The 21,369-nt window shown below is 45.3% G+C and overlaps 2 protein-coding genes across 7 annotated transcripts; both read right to left on the bottom strand.

The window, feature by feature from the left end:
• Positions 1–1,016: 1,016 nt before the first annotated feature.
• Positions 1,017–20,579, bottom strand: kiaa0586 (KIAA0586 ortholog). 6 transcript variants are annotated; one of them, XM_058615036.1, is made up of 28 exons: positions 20,069–20,578; positions 19,869–19,959; positions 19,718–19,787; positions 19,492–19,639; positions 19,316–19,380; positions 19,155–19,230; positions 17,283–17,391; positions 13,892–13,967; positions 9,930–10,047; positions 9,335–9,609; positions 9,158–9,230; positions 8,796–8,945; positions 8,522–8,717; positions 8,285–8,398; positions 8,097–8,200; positions 7,892–8,017; positions 6,598–6,791; positions 6,401–6,525; positions 5,739–5,929; positions 5,507–5,666; positions 4,773–4,932; positions 3,400–3,605; positions 3,266–3,309; positions 2,738–2,815; positions 2,582–2,666; positions 2,112–2,230; positions 1,976–2,018; positions 1,017–1,753 (listed from the first exon to the last, which is right to left on the bottom strand). In XM_058615036.1, exons 1-28 carry the CDS (start codon positions 20,255–20,257, stop codon positions 1,716–1,718), a joined length of 3,423 nt encoding a protein of 1,140 aa, XP_058471019.1. In that variant the 5' UTR covers positions 20,258–20,578; the 3' UTR covers positions 1,017–1,715. The 6 variants fall into 6 exon arrangements, with proteins under 6 accessions (XP_058471019.1, XP_058471016.1, XP_058471015.1 ...); XM_058615033.1 differs by having other exon boundaries at positions 9,930–10,044; positions 19,718–19,959; positions 20,069–20,579; XM_058615032.1 differs by having other exon boundaries at positions 19,718–19,959.
• On the bottom strand, positions 10,959–13,880 carry irf2bpl (interferon regulatory factor 2 binding protein-like). The gene has a single exon (XM_058615038.1). It carries the CDS (start codon positions 13,496–13,498, stop codon positions 11,228–11,230), a length of 2,271 nt encoding a protein of 756 aa, XP_058471021.1. The 5' UTR covers positions 13,499–13,880; the 3' UTR covers positions 10,959–11,227.
• Positions 20,580–21,369: the final 790 nt, after the last annotated feature.

Genomic DNA, 21,369 nt, shown 5'->3' with positions numbered 1-21,369 from the left:
AATTAATATTTACGTTACGTTTAATAGCCTTAGTCAATTAAAAATCAAAAAAATAAATCAAAGTGTTCTTACGGTTAAATGTTACGTCAATGGAATAGTACATTCAAACTTACGCGTTGACTCGGGCAGCAATTTTCTCCCATGCGGTCTCTGTCTCCTTCGCTGCTGCAGCTGTGTTGCATTTGCGGCGAAATATGTGCTCATATTCTCCGAAGGTCAGCATAAGGATCTCCAACTCCTTCGCACTGAAATAAGTTGATCCTTTTTTTTTCTCGGTTGTCATGGTGACTCGTGGTATCGGGGCTCCATTGATGATGGCTTTTTATAGTGGTTGTGCACGCGCGTACCTCGAGGTTAACATACTCAGAGTTGATTGAACTAACTCAGATCAGCTGTTCTGGAACCGGATATTCAGAGTTTCCCGACTCAGAGTAAGTCAACTCAGAGTTCAGGGATAGACTCAGAGTTTGTTGAACCTGCTTTCTGGAATACCCCCCAGGAATGTCTCAGAGACATTAAGTCAACACAGGAGTTTGAATATTGGCACGAATGGTCAGCCAATCAGGTGTGAAAGTTTGAAATGTTTGGGGTGGGGCTTATTATTGAAAACAGGTAAAGTTAACCATAACTTTATTTAAAACATTCCACAAACATTGACAAAGAAACAACACCCCCTTCAAAAAGAGGAAAAGGGGATGTTGTAAATAAACAACTTGATATAAAATAATTAGAGGCAGTTTGTGGATGCAGTTGAAAGAAAAGATCCTTTTACATCAACGTCACACTTGCACTCATGTTAAAGGACTTTTGTTTTATTTGTTACAAGAAACTTTCTTCACTCGATGTTATTGACAAACTTACTCCAGTAGAACGTTAAAGATTAAAAACAAAGATTTAATGTCTAAAAACATAGATTTCCAGGCATTTTCCATCCCATAATAGTGATAATTCTGCACTTGTATATTGTGTACTTTTAGCCGTAGATTAAACATCTGTGAGAATTATGAATGCAACAGTACTTTTGTACTTTTTAATGTTATACTTCAGCAGCATGAATAAAGACATTTTACATCCAATCCAACTTTATTTATAATCCCTTTCAAACAAAGTGCTGTGTGCTTGATTTTATTCAACAATAATAATGATGATCATGTATGTAAATACTTGATGATTGATGTGATTGTAAATGTTCCTTAATTTTTCAGACAGACAGATCAGAGACAGACACACACACACACACACACACAATCTGTAAAGTTCATATAAATATTTGTAAATGTGTGAAAATAAAGTGGTTTTTTTTCTTTCAATGACAAATCAAGTCTTATTTTGAAAGAAACATAGATATCACTTCCTTTCAGATTGTATGTGTAGAGAGCTTGATGCTCCTCCCACTCTGACACCCCTCCCCCTCAGGCCCTCCGTGTTTATGCTTTTTTTATGAATATTTTTTCTTTCATTATTTTTAAAGAAAAACATTTTTAGATCAAAATAAATATTAAAACATTATTTATTTGTTTTTCAAAATCAATTAAAAATGTTTGTAATCCAGTTAATAATCTGCATCACATGACACAATACCATAAACCTGCAAAGCATTCTGGGAGAGAAACAAGGCTCTGCCTGTGGACACCAGGGGGCGTCTTTTTGTTTAATGTGAACAACAAACAAACAAACCACGATGACAGTGAGTGAGGGGGCGTGTCCTTGTGACGTTAGTGGGAGGAGGAGGAGTCACTCATCTTCATCTCTTCTGCACAAAGTTTAAATATAAACATGAGACACTGTTTTAATATAACACACATTTATAAAGGACTTTATATTTGTATTATTATTATATTCTACGTTTTACACACACACACACACTCACAGAGACACAAACACACTCTGACATGACACAAACTAGAATTGATATTATTGATATTATTGATATTGATATTAAACTAAATAACAATAATAATAATAAAAAACTCACCAGTTTTTTTTCTGTTGGAGAGTTTGAGCAGAACAGAGTCAACCTGTAACACACACACACACACACACACATTATCTGTGTGTGTGTGAGAGAGAGAGAGAGAGAGAGTGCGCGTGTGTGTGTGTGTGTGTCTGACCTGTCCAATGCTCTGTGTGGGAGGAGAAAGTGAAAGGTCAAAGGTCAGTGTACCAAGTGGCTCCATGTTGATGGAGCAGTGGCTGACCTGTGACACACCTGAGAGAGAGACACACACATCTATATACATATATATATATATATATATATATACACACATGTGAATGGGTGAGTGAGTGGGTGACTGTGTGAGTGACTGACTGTGTGTGTGAGTGAGTGAGTGACTGTGTGAGTGACTGTGTGTGACTGTGTGAGTGACTGCGTGAGTGACTGTGTGAGTGACTGAGTGAATGAGTGACTGTGTGTGTGTGAGTGAGTGACTGTGTGAGTGACTGTGTGAGTGAGTGAGTGACTGTGTGTGTGAGTGAGTGTGTGAAATGTAAAATAAAATAATAGTGTTGAGTCATGCATGTCAGTGTCAGGTGAAGAACAGTGTTCAGTGGACGAGTAGAGAATTACACACAGATATACCTGCAGTGACCTGTCCAGGTGAGCGGCTGTTTTCACTGTCTCTGTCCTCCTCCTGCTCCTCCTGCTGCTGTCGCCCCCATGAGGCCTGAGAGTCACACTGCATGTCAGAGGTCACTGCACACGTGTGTGTGTGTGTGTGTGTGTGTGTGTGTGTACCTGCGTTTCCATCTTGCTCCTCAGACTCAGCAGGACACGGTGACCTCTGACCTGTCCCTCACTTGGCGGGTCATGGTCCTGAAAGACAAACAGACACCTTAGGCTCCGCCTCCTGGTGAAGAGCTAATGCAGAGCTAGCAGATGGCTAACATGAGTCTGCCAGCAAGAATCATGGATGTATTATAAGAACTGGATGGAGGACCGCACCCTCTGCCTTGAAGACAATTTTGTCATGGTGGCCACTTCTGGGTACTGCAACAACAAATAAAAAAAATTTTTTTTGACGTCACAGCTGTGTACGAGCACAGCAAAGCGCGGTCATGGGGCTTAATTCTTAAAACGTTCTTGGCATATGCACTGGGTTAGCAACTCCATAGGAATGAACGGAACCAGAGGGGCGGAGCGCTATCCAGTTTTTATAATACATCCATGACAAGAATCCACCTGAAAGGTCTGAACTAAAGGAGGCGGGATGTGAACTGAACTGAGAAACAGCTACAAAATGAATGAAGATGTGGCGTCAATCACCATGTCCTGCAGAGAACTGGACAAACTGCAGAGGGCGCCATCATCTGACAGAGAGACAGACAGACAGAGAGAGAGACAGAGAATTAAGCAAACATTAATAGGAGAGATGATGATGATGATGAAGTTTATGTCACCTGTGGTGGTGGTCAGCTGATTCAGGCTGATGAGCAAACGTCCCTCTGACATCACAGCATCCGTCTCTGTCGTCTCTGAGCTGCTGCTGCTGGAGACGGAGTCTGAGGAGCTTGATGCTGGTCTAAGGTCAGGCTCAGGGTCAGGGAGACGAGGAGAAGAGAAGGGGGAGGGGAGAGGAGGCTCCTCCTCTGCTACTGACATCACACTGGAGGAGTCAGAACAAACAACCAATCAGCTGCTGCCAGCCAATGTTCATGAGTATCTGTTTAAAGGGGACATATTATGCAAAATCAACGTTTTAATCGTTGTAAGTGTAAGTATAGGCGATAAAACACGCAATGTTGAATTCCCTGCGCATTGTGATGACAGAATGCGCATTCCACCGCGAATGTTGCCACCCGACCAGTGAGTTACGTCGAGAGCTCCACCTTAGCTCCACCTTAGCTCCACCTTAGCTCCACCTTAGCTCCACCTTAGCTCCACCTTGTCCCTATTAAATGCGAGAGTGCAGGCGAGGGAGGAAAAGCGGTATTATGTCAACGCGGAGGGACAAGTGTGCTGTTGGTGGCTGCACAGTGGAGCACAGTGTTTTACACAAACTTCCAGCCTCAGAGGATTTTATATATGAAGCTAATGTTCCGGATAAAGTCAGCAAACGTGTGTTTGTGTGTTCGCACCACTTCACATCAGACTGCGGCCAACGGTCGCCGTATTTAGTCAGTGACCGTATTTCACCGACGTACAAACACACACATTTTTAAGAAAAGGTCAAATAGAGGTCATAACTGAGCATTCTGACACATTCTAATTAAACATATTTGTTCAGTACGTCCTCCATGACCGGAGCACAGACTCAGTCTGATACAGTCACATACAGCGGCAGTTTATGCAGCGATCAGCGGTGGCGATCAGTGGTGTTGTCTGTAAGTGTTTTTAACTGATTTACAGTTGGTCAGTGTTCGGCTTGATACTTGTGTCGGACGTCTCTTCCTGTGACGACACTCTGGCTGTTTTCCGCACACGCTGCCATGTTGATATTGTCAGAGAACTAGTGGAGGGAGGGAGAGAGGAACGAGGGGAGGGAACAGGAGCTGAGTGAGTGAGCGCAGTAAAAAGGACAAATCAGAAACCCCCTGGAAGAAGTGGGTGTGTGTTTGCCTGTGTCTCATTTGCATATAAAGGGACCATGCACCAAAACCGAGCGTTCTGAAAGGGGCGGGTTTAGCAGGGTTATTGAACTGCTATGGTGCTTCATCCTTATGGTATTTTGACCAAAGCATGTCACAGACATGTTCATTAGGAAACCAGGGAACTATTTTAACTTGGAGAAGTAGGGTATAATATGTCCCCTTTAAATAAAGTTTGAACATACAGCGGTCGTGTGGGCGTGTCCACACGTTCTTCAGGCCTCTCCTCGTCCAATGGCAGCTCAGCTTGTCCCCATGCGACAGCATGCGAGGGTGGATGAAGGACAGTGGGACTTGCTGCTGAGGGGGCGGTGTCTGGACTGGGTGTGGGCGTGGTCATAAGCTCTGAAGTCACAGAGAATCACATCGGCATCGGTCATTTTTTTCACTTGAAGAGGGGGCGGAGCTATGTGTTCAAGAACACACACATGCACACACAAACACTAACATGCTAATCACTGCTAACATTAACATATTTAACTGTAACATGCTAATTACTGCTAACATTAACATATTTCACTGCTAACACGCTAATCACTGCTAACACGCTAATCACTGCTAACACTAACATATTTAACTGCTAACACGCTAATTACTGCTAACATTAACATATTTCACTGCTAACACGCTAATCATTATTAACATATTTAACTGCTAACATGCTAATCACTGCTAACATTAACATATTTAACTGCTAACATGCTAATCACTGCTAATGTAAACATTGAAATGAACTTATGTTTCTATGATGCAAAGCTAACAGGTCTGCTGCTAGTTTAGCCATGAAAGCTAAAACAATGTGCTAATGTTTGTCAATAAACTTGTTTTATTGACAAACACAGTACTTACATTTCTACGACTAATAATGTTGGCTCATGTCTTCTACAGCTAACCTCATGAATGCTAACAGGTTTCTCACCTGGAGCTGTGATTGGCTCAGGACACCTGTCTCTCTGGTCGCTGGTTTGTCGAGATGGTGTGGGTGGGGGTGTGGCTGGGGGTGTGGTCTGTCTCGTGGCTGTTTTGGGGCTGGGAGGAGGGGTGGGTTTTGGTGTGGGAACCAGAAGAACAGGTTTGTCCTGGAAGAGAAGAAGATCGAGTTCAGGAACACAACACACAGCCTGGTTTTTCTGTGTCCTCAGTGTTTGTACCTCTTCATCAGCTCCTGATCCCTGTGGTTCTGGTTCTAGTTCTGGTCCTGAAGCCACACAGTCCCTCCTTCCCAGCATCGAAGCCACAATCTCTGCCAGAACCTCGTTCACCAGCTGCCGGATCAGAGCCGGGTCCACTGCCATGCTGGAGTCCACAAAGAGCTGCAGACCAGCGCCCCCTGCTGCCTCCACTGAACATGTGACACATACAGGAGAAAACAGGCCAGTCATTGTGGACCTGTCCGCAGCCAAATCAAACTTTATTTGAAATAGTGCTGAGTCGCAGAGATCTGTGATCTGGGTTAGGGGCTTCGACTTTACCTCGACTAACGACGACAAAAAAAAAAAGCACTTCCTTGTACATCATATACACATGTACACTTATGACGAGCATTTAATAGTTTGGCTTATTTGAAGCACTTACTTAGTTCTTGTTTGTACACAAATGTTGAAATGCACTTATTAGCTACTTATATACTTATAACCAGTATGTCTGCTGAATGACATGTAATGTAACACGTAATGTAACACGTAATGTAACACGTAATGTAACACATAACATGTAATGATCAGTTCTCTCAACTCAGTCACTTCACAGTTCTTCCTCAACGTGGGCTGGGTTTTCATGAGTCTCCTGATTGGTCGGTCGATCTGTGACTCACAAATGTCCGAGGTCATGCTCTGCTCCTCCTGCTCTGATTGGTCAGAGGAAATATCATGGGTGGGGTCAAAGGGAAGGGGGCAGTACATCTGTGAGATCATCTTGGACATCACCTGCTGCTCCACCCTAAAAACACAATCACAATAAAAACCCCAGGATCCAGTTCAGTTGGGATCAGACCAGGATCTGCTCTCTTACCACTCCACCAGCCGAGTCTCCAGCAGGTCTCTGTGCTGCCCGGTGTCCAGGACAGAGGTCTGATCCTGGTCAGGGAGGGAAGAGGAGGACTGAGGAGGAAAGACTGGACCCTGGTACAGAACTGGAGGAGGAGGAGATGGATCTCCAACCAGCTCTACAGCGCTCCCCTCCTCCTCCTCCTTCTCCACCTCCTCCTGAGGAAAGGAAATAAAACCTCATATTTTAACAGGATCTCTAACAGGATTTAACAGGATCTCTAACAGGATCTTTAACAGGATCTTTAACAGGACCCCTAACAGGATCTAACAGGATTTAACAGGATCTTTAACAGGACCCCTAACAGGATCTAACAGGATCTCTAACAGAGCTTTTTTGAGCTGGAACTCTAAAACTCTCTTAATTTTACTCTCCCGCCCAGATTCTCTCCAGGACAGAGCAGACACACTTCCCTCTGCAGTACAATGTTACTCTCATATGAATATACACCCCGTATCATTCCTTCTACCTTTTATAACACCATATATATATTTGATATGTAGCCGAGTAGAAATATCTTCACTAAACACAAATGAGTTTGTTGCAAATCTTCCTTTCTCATTATTTTCTCGAGGTAATGTCTAAATTGCAATAATGTATTAAAATCCTGATTGGTTAAACTGAATCGATTAGATGTTTAAATCTCAGAAATCAGAGTCATATCTTATGACCCAGTTTAACTACCTTGTTAAATGAAATTGTTATTAATGTGTTCATGTCTGTTAGACAAACAAGCCACTGTCCCTGATGATTGCTTGTAATGGAATATCACTTGATATCCGACATTCTATGTCATTCCACTCCACATTATAAGGAGGGCTGCAGATATTAACTAAAATGTTTATCTACACTGCTTGGTAGTCGGAGAGCGAGGCTGCCTTTGTCTTTTGCTAGTTGAAGAGTCTCTGAGTGAATTTTTGGCCTCTTCTCCTGCCAGATGAACCGGGATATTCATTTGTCTAATTCTTGAAATTTCCCCTTTGGAAGTTTGCTGGTATGTTTTGGAACAGAGGTTCATTTTTATTGCTTCTATCCTCCTAACCCCATAGTCCTAATCCTATAATCCTAACCCTATAGTCCGAACGCTATAGTCCTAACCCTATAGTCCTAATCCTATAGTCCTAACCTTATAGTACTAATCGTAAAAAGGGCAATAGATTCCATTTGGTCAAGTTAGATCTGAACCCCATGATCATTTTCTGACAGACAGAACTTTGTGTCCAGCAGGTGGAGCTGTGGCGCGGCAGCGGATGGTTACCTGGGCGATGTCGGCCACAGACAGGAAGTCAGTCCCAGGAAAGTCGTCGTCCTCCTCCTCTTCCTCACTCTTCATCTCAATCACAGGAGGAGGAGGAGCTTCACCTGCGTCCGGCCGCTCCTCCCCCTATCCACAAAAGAACACCTGTTAGAGACCTCTGGCCTCTGAGAGAGGATGTGTGGAACCATGAGTGGCTTCATCTCACATGTGCGTGTCGCTCAGCTGTTTCATCGACCACAGCGGGCGGTGATGTCACTTCCTGCCGACGCTCTGTCACGCACCTGGAGGACGACTCTATCCAGCGAAGACCTGCGGGGAGGACGCAACGTCCACTTCCTGTTTGACCTTCAGTCATATTCACATCAACTTTGCAGGTAAATGAGGTGAACTAACCTAGTGGAATTACAGAGGCGGAGTCAGCTGACCTCATGAAGCCCGGGCGTCCAGGCAATGAACAAAGGGGAGGAGCCAAACGGGTCTGAGTCTTAGAAGACTTCATCTTCACACCTGAGACACAAACAACAGTAGTTTGCTCCGCCCCCTCACAGGTCATCAGATAAAAACATGAAAATTGTTTTAATTTATGAGTTAAACTGGAAAAAAAAAAAATGTATGAAAAGAAAAACAAACCTCTGACATTATCCAGCAGGTGAGGGCGGGGCTTCCTGGTGGGTGGTGACTGAGCAGGTGAGCTAAAGTGAAGGTATGGAGTCTTCTTCAGGGTCCGTCCCCCGCTGTCATACGGTGTTCGTCCGTACAGATGTGTCAGGTAAGACTCCGCCTCCTCCAGTTCACCTGGGACTCCAGCAGGCGCCGCCCCCTGCACCTGTAAACACATATCATCAATAAAACACACTGATCAGTTGTTACTGATCAAATCAATCAATCAAGAGTCCACTCTGACGTCATTCTGTCCAGCTCTCGGTCCTCGTCCTCCTCGCCCCTCTGTGGTTTTACTTCCTGTCTGTTTGAGTGCGCTCCTTGGCCTTCCCCTCCCTGAGGAGGCGGAGCTTCCTGCAGCAGCTGCTGTAGCTTCATGTGAGGACAATTCAGCCTGAGGACAGAAGATATCTCAAACCACTCATCAGCAACATCAGAGTCTGACATAAAGCACGGAACGGACTTGTTTAAAAATAAAAATAAAAAAGATCAACATCTGAAATTCTGACTTTTATACTGGACCTGTCTCACCTGGACCTGTCTCACCCGGACTTGTCTCACCTGGACGTGTCTTACCTGGACGTGTCTCACTCAGACGTGTCTCACCTGAATGTCTCTGGATGCAGTTTTGATCCAGGCATCCACAGTCTTCTTGATCCAGACTTTGTCAGAACAATCTCTGCGGACAGACACGGAGACACCATCACAGACAGCTAGTTAGCGTGGACAGTTAGCATGGACAGTTAGTGGATAGTTAGCATGGACAGGTATAACATTCATCACCTGTTACCAGCTAGCGCCTCCAGGTGGCAGTGGAGCACCTCTGTGTTCTTGGCTCTGTCCACAGAAGCCAGGTTCTCCTCCAGAACCTCCCTACGCCTCCGAACCTGACGCAGAACCTGACGTGCCTCCTCCAACACAGACGGTATCACAGGACCTTTGTGGACCGGATTTGGTTTGGACTGGATTTGATGGGACGGTGTTTTTTTGGACTGGGACTGAGAGACGTTAGGTTGAGTCTGGTTCTGATGTGAGGACACAGACGGTTGGGACCGGGACTGGATTATTTGGGAGGGAACATTGTGGTTAGGTGACCTGTGGTCAGGGTCAGGTGTGGTCAGGTGACCTGTGTTCAGGGTCAGGCGTGGTCAGGTGACCTGTGGTCAGGGTCAGGCGTGGTCAGGTGACCTGTGGTCAGGGTCAGGTGGGGCCAGGGTCAGGTGTGGTTAGGTGACCTGTGGTCAGGGTCAGGTTTGGTCAGGTGACCTGTGGTCAGGTTCAGGTGTGGTCAGGGTCAGGCGTGGTTAGGTGACCTGTGGTCAGGGTCAGGTGTGGTCAGATGACCTGTGGTCAGGTGACCTGTGGTGTGTTTTCTCACCAGTAGCAGTGTCTTCATGTCAGTCTTGAGATGTTTCATCTCCCTCAGAATCTGCTTGACCTTCGTGGCCGTCAGTAGACTGTGATTGGCTGAAGTTTCAGAAGTCATGGGGTCACTGCTGAATAAAACAGATGGACTTTCAGTTATATTGTTACACAGAGACATAACTTTGAAGAACAAGGAAGAACTTGTGACCAGTGAAACCTCAACAAGCTAAGATAAAAACTGGATTGACTTTATGACATCATGAGTGCAGTTGTGACCGTTTCCATGGCAACATCTAGAATCAGGGCTTTTGTGGATGTTCAAGATTTTGCATATATGTTAAAGCGTAACTAAACCCCTCTTCTGAGGTTAACTCCACCCAGTGCCTGGTTTTGAAAAATGCCACAAAGTGATCTGAGTGACAGAGGAGGGAGGAGCAGTGTAGGGGGCGTGGTCTAGTAGCCTCAGCTGTGGTGTCTGTGAAAGGGACGGACGGACACACAGACACACACATGCTGCAAATAAGGTATAGTTGCATAGATTAAAGGTTAATTTAAGTCTATATTTAAGTGGAAGAAAGAAAAACAACGTGGAGGTCAAATAGTGTTTGACGTACATGTTGGCTGCATCCGATAATGCACTGGGGTGTCCTCGGGAGGAGGATCAAAGCCAGGATGAGAGAGATCAAAGTGTGTGTGTGTGTGTGTGTGTGTGTGTGTGTGTGTGTGTGTGTGTGTGTGTGTGTGTGATGGGTGGGGATAAAATGGCTACCACTCATGAGAAACTCAGCTGCTGCAGACAGTCTGCTGCTGTTGCTAGGCAACACCTCCATTGTTTCTGTGGTGAGACAGCACTGAAGCTGAAGGAGGAGTACTAAAGTAGCTGACCACATCCCCAGCATTTCAAAATAAAAGTCACATTTCACAGAAAATATTTATAACAATGAAATGTATTACATAAGACAGAGAAACCAAAAGTCTGAACAATAAAGACATTTAATTCAGTAAAAATTACAATACAAAATTATTCAAATACCTTTAAAAATAATATATTACACATTTAAATGAATCTTTAAATCTGCTATAAAAACTTATTTTATAAACCTTTACAGACAATAAACTCTTTCCACATGTAAATAATTATGTTTTACTCATGGAAATATGTCACAATCTAACAAAACCTTAATCAGGTTTACACAAATATCAACGATAACTGATTATCAGTGAGGAAGCTGATCCACTGACATCACCAGTGAGGTCACCAGTGAGGTCGCTGGTGATGTCACGGTTATACCAGTGACATCATCAGTGACCTCACGGGTCTGTCTCCTTCTTCACCTTCACGTCTCCGGCCAGGATGGTGGCGATCTCCCCCTGCATGAAGGCCCAGGGCAGGTTGGAGCCCAGCAGGGGGCACTTGTCTCCGCTGGGACAGTAAACCTCAGTGGTGGCCCCCTGCTTCTTGATACTTTCTCTGGAACAGGGGAAACAGAACTTGTGGCTGTGGACGGAGGGACACTGGACAAAGTGCGTGTCCTCCAGCCGCTCATGGCAGATGGTGCAGCACAGAGGTCCGCTGCTTGCCATTGGAGAGTCTGACACGTTCTGTTCATGAGCCTGGTCCACTCCCCCTGCAGAATGAGACGGTGTGGTCAGTCCGAGGTCTCCGCTGCGGGAGGACAGGTGTCTCTGACTGGACATGGTGGAGGAGGACAGTGGACTGCTGCTGCTGCTGCTGAGTCTGGTGGTGGAGTGCACAGAGTCTCTGTCCTTGTTGGACGAGTGCACATTCCCGAGTGTATCAGTGACCGTCGGGACTGCGCCCATCGGGGACGTGGCAGTGGGCTCCGGGGGTGTGGTTCGACCAAGTGTGGGAGGAGCCCCGGTGAAGGAGCCCGCCCCCATGGAGAGCTTCACGGCCTCAGTCTGGCTACTGACCCACTGATGCCTCTGCTGCTCCTCCCCCAGTTTCAGCACACCCTCCGAGTCCAGCTCCGGAGACGCCTTCCTCTTCCTCGCCGCAACTCTGGAGCTGTTGTTCACAAAGCCTGAAGCCAGAGCTCGGCCCGAGAGAACCAGGGAGGTGGGCAGGGGCGGGAAACTGTCATCGATGTGCGACTGCGGCAGCATGTCTCCACCCAAATCCTCCTTAAAGACCCGCAGAGACTCTGGTAACAAATCCCCAAGCAGATGCCAGTCCCCAGAGCCGTACTTCCTCTCATACTCCAGGTACTTGAACCCTGATGACAAACTTCGGCCAAAGTCCTTCATGCAGTCCTGGTACATCTGCTTTGCCACACCTGAGGCGCTGGAGAACACATTCCCAGAACCACTTGGGTACTCGATAAAGATTTTCAGCTCATAATCCATCCCTGGTTTTGACACAGCGTCAAAGGCGCACACCCGGCCCACTAGCCCGTGGTCTTTCTTAAAGCGGACGTCAAATGGGGTGCAGCTGGACAGAGTGACCAGCATGTCCCGTACCACCTTGGGCCTGCTGCTCCAGTCCTCGTGCCGGTTCTGGAGGCTCTCGCTCAGCTCAGCCAGAGCCTCGGTGTTCCGTTGCTTCTCCTTCAGCTCTCGCTCCTGGTCCGTACTTGACACAGAGGCCGGACGATTTCCTGTTGGCTCAGGCAGTGTCACCTGTCCAGGTACTGGGCTCTGTGGAGTGGTTCTGTTCAGCAGGGTCTGGGGAAGCAAGTTTGGCGGAACATGAACGGGTCCCCCGTGGCTGCTGCTCCTTGAGTTGGGACTCTGGCGGTTCAGTTCTGGCGGTTCCTCATCTGGTTTGAACCCGGTGGGTCCTCCAAGTACGTTAATCATCCTGCTGCTGCAGCTGAAATCAAACGGAGGCCGGCAGTCCGAGTAACGGTCCAAACTGGACTGCTGAGACTTGACCAGTGCATCAGTGCGGTGGTGGATGTGGTTCAGTCCCAGCGACTCCTTCGCATTCTTTGTCACCACTTGCTGCTGTGGCGCTGCACTGTCCGAGGACCGGCAGTCCTGAAAACCCTGAGCGTGCTTCTGGTGCCGGGCCGTCTCAATGACCAGCTCCACCCGGTCCACTCCCTCGTAGTTAACACAGCCACGACACACGGGCTCTGTGAAGTCCCAGATCACAGCCCAGGGCATCCGAGGAAGATCACACAAATAACATGACTGTCGCCGTGACGACGACGACGGAACCGACATCTCTGCTCCAGCGCCCAGAGAAACAGAGAGAGAGAGGAAAATATAGGGAGATGAGGAGGAAGAGGAAAAGAGATACAGAGAGAGGGAGACAGGGAGAGAGGAAGAGGAAAAGAGACAGAGAGAGAGAGAGAGGGAGGAAGAGGAAAAGAGAGAGAGAGAGGGAGACGAGAGAGAGGAAGAGGAAAAGAGACGGAGAGAGAGAGCGGGAGAGAGAGAGAGAGGAGGGAGGATGAAGTGCAGCCTCCTCTTCTCTGCTCGATTTCTGATCAACAGTGATGCTGAGCTCAGAGGGAGGGGGAGGGGTGAGGGGGCGGAGCTGCAGCTCTTCTCTCTCTTGTTCTGTTGCTGCAGCGATGAGGAGAATGAGGAGGGGGGATTGATATTTCCCAGCATGCTTCACTGTAGCTGAAGCTGAGGAATTGAAATGGACTCCTCCTCCTCAGGGTAGAGTCAGTGATGTCACTGTCCCCACCCCCTCGGAGATTAAATGATGATGCAGCTAGAATTTGTTTTGCAGTTATTTGACCTCTGTATTTATACACACACACACACACACACACACACAGCAGGTTCAGAGACTTTAAGGTCTTATATTTAATTAAATACATGCTTTTATTGTGTTGTTATTTTTAGTGTTACTGTTATAAACAGGAAGTGGTCATACGTCACACATGAGCAGAACAACCCTCGCTGAGCATCATGGGAGATTCTACCATGTTTATGTTACATTATGTATCAAGAAAAACCAGAACAACATCTGGACCTGGTCTGACCTGAAACCCTTACCTGGTGTGTTGAGCTCTTTGGTTGGGTGTTACCATGGTTACAGGGCCACCGGTCACCAGATGCTGTTTACTGGAGACTGCGATAGAAAAGAAAAAGGTCAAAGGTCACAGTCACAATAGTTCACCTTTGACCTGTGTGTGACTGTGTCTCTCTCTGTCTGTCTGTCTGTCTGTCTGTCTGTCTCTAGTGTGTTGTCTTTGCATAATAGGCGACATAATAAAACATGGTCAATTTATTTGTAGAAAAAACAAAAAAATAATTTAATTTATAAATTAAACTCAAGATGTAAGCATTAGATAAAATCTACTGAATTTGTGCTCTTGTTTCTTCTTTTTAAAGAAATGGCTGAAAAGAAGGGTGACACTTCACTGAGCCAACACCAGGCAAGGCTCGGTGCAAGCTTTGTAATTCATTGGTCAGCATGGAGGCTGATACAGGAAAGAAAAAAACACTTCTAATATGTGGACTCATCTCAACATGTTCTCAGAAATTTGCATATTTCAGTGTTAAAATTGTTTGTTTATTGATAAAAAATCGGCTGCACGTATTGGACATCGGCTAAGGCTGATGTCAGAAAAAATGGGAATCGGCATCAGCCATAAAAAACCTGTATCGGTCGACCTCTAGTTCAGGTGTGTGTGTGTTTACCTGCAGTGTTAAGGTGTGTGTGTGTGTGTGTGTTTACCTGCAGTGTTAAGGTGTGTGTGTGTGTTTACCTGCAGTGTTCAGGTGTGTGTGTGTGTGTGTGTGTTTACCTGCAGTGTTCAGGTGTGTGTGTGTTTACCTGCAGTGTTCAGGTGTGTGTGTGTGTGTTTACCTGCAGTGTTCAGGTGTGTGTATGTGTGCGCATGTTTACCTGCAGTGTTCAGGTGTGTGTGTGTGTGTGTGTGTTTACCTGCAGTGTTCAGGTGTGTGTGTGTGTGTGTGTTTACCTGCAGTGTTCAGGTGTGTGTGTGTGTTTGTGTGTTTACCTGCAGTGTTCAGGTGTGTGTGTGTGTTTGTGTGTTTACCTGCAGTGTTCAGGTGTGTGTATGTGTTTACCTGCAGTGTTCAGGTGTGTGTGTGTGTGTGTGTGTGTTTACCTGCAGTGTTCAGGTGTGTGTGTGTGTGTGTGTGTGTTTACCTGCAGTGTTCAGGTGTGTGTGTGTGTGTGTGTGTTTACCTGCAGTGTTCAGGTGTGTGTGTGTGTTTACCTGCAGTGTTCAGGTGTGTGTGTGTGTGTGTGTGTGTTTACCTGCAGTGTTAAGGTGTGTGTGTGTTTACCTGCAGTGTTCAGGTGTGTGTGTGTGTGTGTTTACCTGCAGTGTTCAGGTGTGTGTGTGTTTACCTGCAGTGTTCAGGTGTGTGTGTGTGTGTTTACCTGCAGTGTTCAGGTGTGTGTGTGTTTACCTGCAGTGTTCAGGTGTGTGTGTGTGTGTGTTTACCTGCAGTGTTCAGGTGTGTGTATGTGTGCGCGTGTTTACCTGCAGTGTTCAGGTGTGTGTGTGTGTGTGTTTACCTGCAGTGTTCAGGTGTGTGTGTGTGTGTGTGTTTACCTGCAGTGTTCAGGTGTGTGTGTGTGTTTGTGTGTTTACCTGCAGTGTTCAGGTGTGTGTGTGTTTACCTGCAGTGTTCAGGTGTGTGTGTGTGTGTGTGTGTTTACCTGCAGTGTTAAGGTGTGTGTGTGTTTACCTGCAGTGTTCAGGTGTGTGTGTGTGTGTGTGTTTACCTGCAGTGTTCAGGTGTGTGTGTGTTTACCTGCAGTGTTCAGGTGTGTGTGTGTGTGTTTACCTGCAGTGTTCAGGTGTGTGTATGTGTGCGCGTGTTTACCTGCAGTGTTCAGGTGTGTGTGTGTGTGTGTTTACCTGCAGTGTTCAGGTGTGTGTGTGTGTGTGTGTTTACCTGCAGTGTTCAGGTGTGTGTGTGTGTTTGTGTGTTTACCTGCAGTGTTCAGGTGTGTGTGTGTTTGTGTGTTTACCTGCAGTGTTCAGGTGTGTGTATGTGTTTACCTGCAGTGTTCAGGTGTGTGTGTGTGTGTGTGTGTGTGTGTGTGTGTTTACCTGCAGTGTTCAGGTGTGTGTGTGTGTGTGTGTGTGTGTTTACCTGCAGTGTTCAGGTGTGTGTGTGTGTGTGTGTGTTTACCTGCAGTGTTCAGGTGTGTGTGTGTGTTTACCTGCAGTGTTCAGGTGTGTGTGTGTGTTTACCTGCAGTGTTCAGGTGTGTGTGTGTGTGTGTGTGTGTTTACCTGCAGTGTTCAGGTGTGTGTGTTTACCTGCAGTGTTCAGGTGTGTGTGTGTGTGTGTGTTTACCTGCAGTGTTCAGGTGTGTGTGTGTGTGTGTTTACCTGCAGTGTTCAGGTGTGTGTGTGTGTGTTTACCTGCAGTGTTCAGGTGTGTGTGTGTGTTTACCTGCAGTGTTCAGATGTGTGTTTACCTGCAGTGTTCAGATGTGTGTGTGTTTACCTGCAGTGTTCAGGTGTGTGTGTGTGTTTACCTGCAGTGTTCAGGTGTGTGTGTTTACCTGCAGTGTTCAGGTGTGTGTGTGTGTGTGTTCACCTGCAGTGTTCAGGTGTGTGTTTACCTGCAGTGTTCAGGTGTGTTTGTGTGTTTACCTGCAGTGTTCAGGTGTGTGTGTGTGTGTGTTTACCTGCAGTGTTTAGGTGTGTTTGTGTGTTTACCTGCAGTGTTCAGGTGTGTGTGTGTGTTTACCTGCAGTGTTCAGGTGTGTGTTTACCTGCAGTGTTCAGATGTGTGTGTGTTTACCTGCAGTGTTCAGGTGTGTGTGTTTACCTGCAGTGTTCAGGTGTGTGTGTGTGTGTGTGTGTTCACCTGCAGTGTTCAGGTGTGTGTTTACCTGCAGTGTTCAGGTGTGTGTGTGTGTGTGTTTACCTGCAGTGTTCAGGTGTGTGTGTGTGTGTGTGTGTGTGTGTGTGTTTACCTGCAGTGTTCAGGTGTGTTTGTGTGTTTACCTGCAGTGTTCAGGTGTGTGTGTGTGTGTGTGTTTACCTGCAGTGTTCAGGTGTGTGTGTGTGTGTGTGTGTTTACCTGCAGTGTTCAGGTGTGTGTGTGTGTGTTCACCTGCAGTGTTCAGGTGTGTGTGTGTGTGTGTTTACCTGCAGTGTTCAGGTGTGTGTGTGTGTGTGTTTACCTGCAGTGTTGAGGTTTGTGTGTGTGTGTGTGTGTGTTTACCTGCAGTGTTCAGGTGTGTGTGTGTGTGTTTACCTGCAGTGTTCAGGTGTGTCTGTGTGTGTGTGTGTGTTTACCTGCAGTGTTCAGGTTTGTGTGTGTGTGTGTGTGTTTACCTGCAGTGTTCAGGTGTGTGTGTGTGTGTTTACCTGCAGTGTTCAGGTGTGTGTGTGTGTGTGTGTGTTTACCTGCAGTGTTCAGGTGTGTGTGTGTGTGTGTGTGTTTACCTGCAGTGTTCAGGTCTGTGACCCTCAGACGTTCTGTGTGACCCGAGGCTGTGGAGGTGGTGGGGGCGTGGCCTGACAAGATTCTCACAGCTGAATCCAACAGCTGGCTCTGTTTGGAGGATAAGAAGAACCAATGAGCTGTCAGCAGAGAAATGCTGAGTCAGCGTCAGATGAAGAAGTGGTTGTGATTTTACCTGCAGGTATGGACAGGTACTGCAACCTGCTACTCAATGGCCTTGGGGTTAACTCTAAAGTACTGTAATATCTTTACTATCTTTAGAATCTTTACTGTTTTACGATCTTTACTGTCTTTACAATCTTTATTGTCTTTACTATCTTTACTGTATTTACTATCTTTACTATCTCCACTATCTCGACTGTCTTTACTGTTTTACTATCTTTACAATCTTTACTGTTTTACGATCTTTACTATCTTTACTGTCTCTACTATCTTTACTGTCATTACTATCTTTACTGTTTTATGATTTTTACTGTCTTTACTATCTTTACTATCTTTACTGTTTTATGATTTTTACTATCTTTACTGTTTTATGATTTTTACTGTCTTTTAGAGATGTAACGATATGAAAATTTCATATCACGGTTATTGTGACCAAAATTATCACGTTATCAATATTATCACGGTATTGTTAGATGTGTTCAAAATGTTCCAAAAGTACTGAACACACACACTGAAATCTTTTAACCAAGTTTTATTTAAAAAAAGATATTTTATATTATATGATGATTATTATTGTTGTTGTTGTTGTTGTTGTTAATGTAACAAACACATTACATTACATTACATGTCATTTAGCAGACGCTTTTATCCAAAGCGACTTACAATGGAATTGAGTACAATCAGCCAGGGGTGAGATCGAACTTGCGACCATGATGTCTTTCGCACACAGGGTAGGGTCTTAACCACTGAGCCACTCGACACATTTTGCTCTGCTACAGTACGTGTCATCTGCACACTACTCGCTTTCGCTGATAGCGCCCAATAACATGTATTTTTACAGGAGTAACGTTAGGTAACACTCAACTTAGGTTTCCGTTTCCGTTTTACAGACAAACCATGACGTTTCCCACTATTCTGAAATCCCGTTTTTGTTGACTTACTCTCTGAAAAGTTGTGGGTAGTGGTCACGGAGATGGCTCATCATATTGGAAGTGGCTTCGCGGAGATTTTTTTTTTTTGCATTTTCTGCACAAGGATTGATTGTCTTCAATTATTTTACCGTCAACATCGTTTAAAAATACAAAATATGCCCAGACTTCTGATCTTGTTTTTTTTACGGGGGGGAAATCTCTGGAGCGCAGGTGGCTTCAGCCGTGTTGTCGCTGGACAGACAGTGGAAACTGCGCATGCGCGCCCGCTGAGCGAGTGCCGTTCAGGTGCTGCTGCTTCTCCAGGAAAAGAGCAGTATCACTGTGAGTTTTTCGGTAATCAGTTGCGGTAATCAATCACGGTTTTAACAATAATTAAAATTTGAAACGGTAGTACTAACCGTCGGGAATTTTACCGCGGTTTATCGTCATACCGGTAATCGTTACATCCCTACTGTCTTTACTATCTTTACAATCTTTACTGTCTTTACTGACTTACTATCTTTACTGTATTTACTATCTTTACTATCTTTCATGTCAAGTAAACGATTTTTACTATCTTTACAGTCTTTACTATCTTTACTGTTTTACGATCTTTACTATCTTTACTGTCTCTACTATCTTTACTGTTTTATGATTTTTACTGTCTTTACTATCTTACTAATGTTTTAGTTCTGCTAAATGTAAATAATGAGAAATTAAAAAAATTTAAATAAAAAATAAATGAGAAATTTAAAAAAACAGTAGTAGTTAAAATGTTACCTGCAGCTGCAGCTGCTGACTGTGCAGCATCTCCATGTGCTGCAAAACCTGCTGGTTCAGGCTCCGCCCACACTGCCTGCCCACAGAGCAAACAGTGATGTCACAGTGATGTCATGGTGATGTCACAGTGACACTTCATAATGATCAGCTGATTTATTCACCTGTCACTCTGCAGCAGCCTCTGAATGTCACCTGACATCTGACGCACCTGAGCCTCTACTGATGACTGTACACACACACACACACACACACACACACACACACACACACACACAGTAAAATTTGACCACAGTCACTCTGAATGGAAAGTGCTGAGCTATCACAGGATCATGTTTACATTCATCAGTGGAGCGCTGATGGAATCACCACGGCGACCACAGGATGGCCCCGCCTCCAGACCTACGGCATCCTGGGAGCTGGTGTTGACAGGCTCCTGGTCCAGTGGCTTCACCTTGACTTCCCTCCTACAGGGGGTGCTGTGAGAGCTGAGCACACACACACACACTTTCTAAACACTGAGCTGTTACTTTGTATTTAAATGTTGTCTTTGTGTGTGAGCTGACCGTTGTTTCAGAGCGGTCAGTACGACCCCGCGACCTCCGGCGCTGAAGCGTGACGTCACCACCTCATCACCTGACAGTGATGATGAAAGCAGAGGCGGAGTCAGTGATGTGCGATGTATGTTGGATTCACAAACGGAGGCGGCTCTGTCACCGGGCTGTCGCTCCCTGTGGGTCCTAGCGTGGAGCCGCATGTCAGGGCTCAACTTCGCTGGAGGAGGAGCAAGAACTGCAGGGGGAGGAGCCTGATAGAAACAACCATCCAGTTTGTTCAGACTTTTCTCCTCCAGTCACAATAAAGTTTCAGGTTTACACTTCATCACATTATTATATTCTCTTTAAAATGGACCTTACCGGAATGACTCGGTGCTGCTCCCCCGGGCTGCTGCCGGACGCTGATCTGGATCCTGGTTCTGGTAATGGTCCTGGGTCCGGGAGGAGGATCCTGGTGGAGCGGATTAAAACGTCACCGGCGTCCGAGCTGCAGCAGGACTGATCCGGACTGAAATGGACCGGGTCGGACTGTCTGAGCCTCAGTGACATTTAAATTAAGTTATTAATTCAAACACTTCGACTAGTTAGCATACAGGCTAACTGCTGCTAGCATCGTTTAAACTTCCCGCCACATAATCAACCGCGAGTTGATCGTCGAGAGAGAAAGTCGTCTAGAGGCGGGAAACCGAACAGGAAGTGAAAGTTTAACATAAAACTAAAATCAGAATGTAAACAAAATGACTCGTAACAGAGGAAAAAAAGAGAAGAACGAAAGCGTAAACAGCGACAGTTCGTGACAACAACTCAGCACTTCCGCTTCTTCTTCTTTAGTTTCCGGTTAGACGGAGCGTCCTCTGCTCTGCTGCCACACAGCGGTGACTTTAGGTAATCACAAAAACTTCATACAATAATCAAACTTTGAAACATTTTAATAATGAATAATAACCCAAAACCTTTGATTTAAAGGATAGAAGATGATGAAAAGAAATAAGAAAACATTGTAATCTATTTACATATGTTGGAATAATTAAAGTATTTACGTCCTAAAGCAGATTAATATTTTTAAAACTTTTAATCCTCAAAGGATTCATGAAAGATGTTATCATTTTAAATCAAAGCAAAATTAATTCAAAACCTCGTGACTTTTACTCTGAGAACAATCTTTGATGTGGAAAATAATTAATAATAATATTAGTAAGAATAAGAATAAAGTGATCATGCACCCACAGAGCTCACAGGGCCTGACTTTGAGTCATGTGACATGGACAAGAGAACTGTAAGTATATTACTAACAAATAAATAAATAAATAAATGAATGTGCGTGTGTTAGGTTATTGTAGAGGAAAGTTCATCGAGGACCAGGTCTCCAGTTCACCAAGGACCAGGTCTCCAGAGTGAGTGATGGTATTCTTGCAGCATTTTAAATCCTCAGACAATAACAAGTTCATATTTTGTATCACATGATTGTGTTTCTGAAGCTTTAGCTGAATAAACTTCCACAGAAGCTCAGCTCACTAGCTTTGAGTCATCGTCCAGCTGCAGGAAGACAGAATCTATAATATGCTGTGGTTCTTCACAGTCTTCTATCCATTCAGTGGTGGATCCTAAATCTCAGAGTTATTGGTGTCTGTTGATCACAGTTAGCTGGAAAGTGTTCTGTT

Source organism: Solea solea, chromosome 18 (genome assembly GCF_958295425.1).
Source record: "Solea solea chromosome 18, fSolSol10.1, whole genome shotgun sequence".
Lineage (NCBI taxonomy): Eukaryota > Metazoa > Chordata > Actinopteri > Pleuronectiformes > Soleidae > Solea > Solea solea.
The sequence above is the reverse complement of the archived record's forward strand: the minus strand, read 5'-3'. Positions and strand labels throughout refer to the sequence as shown.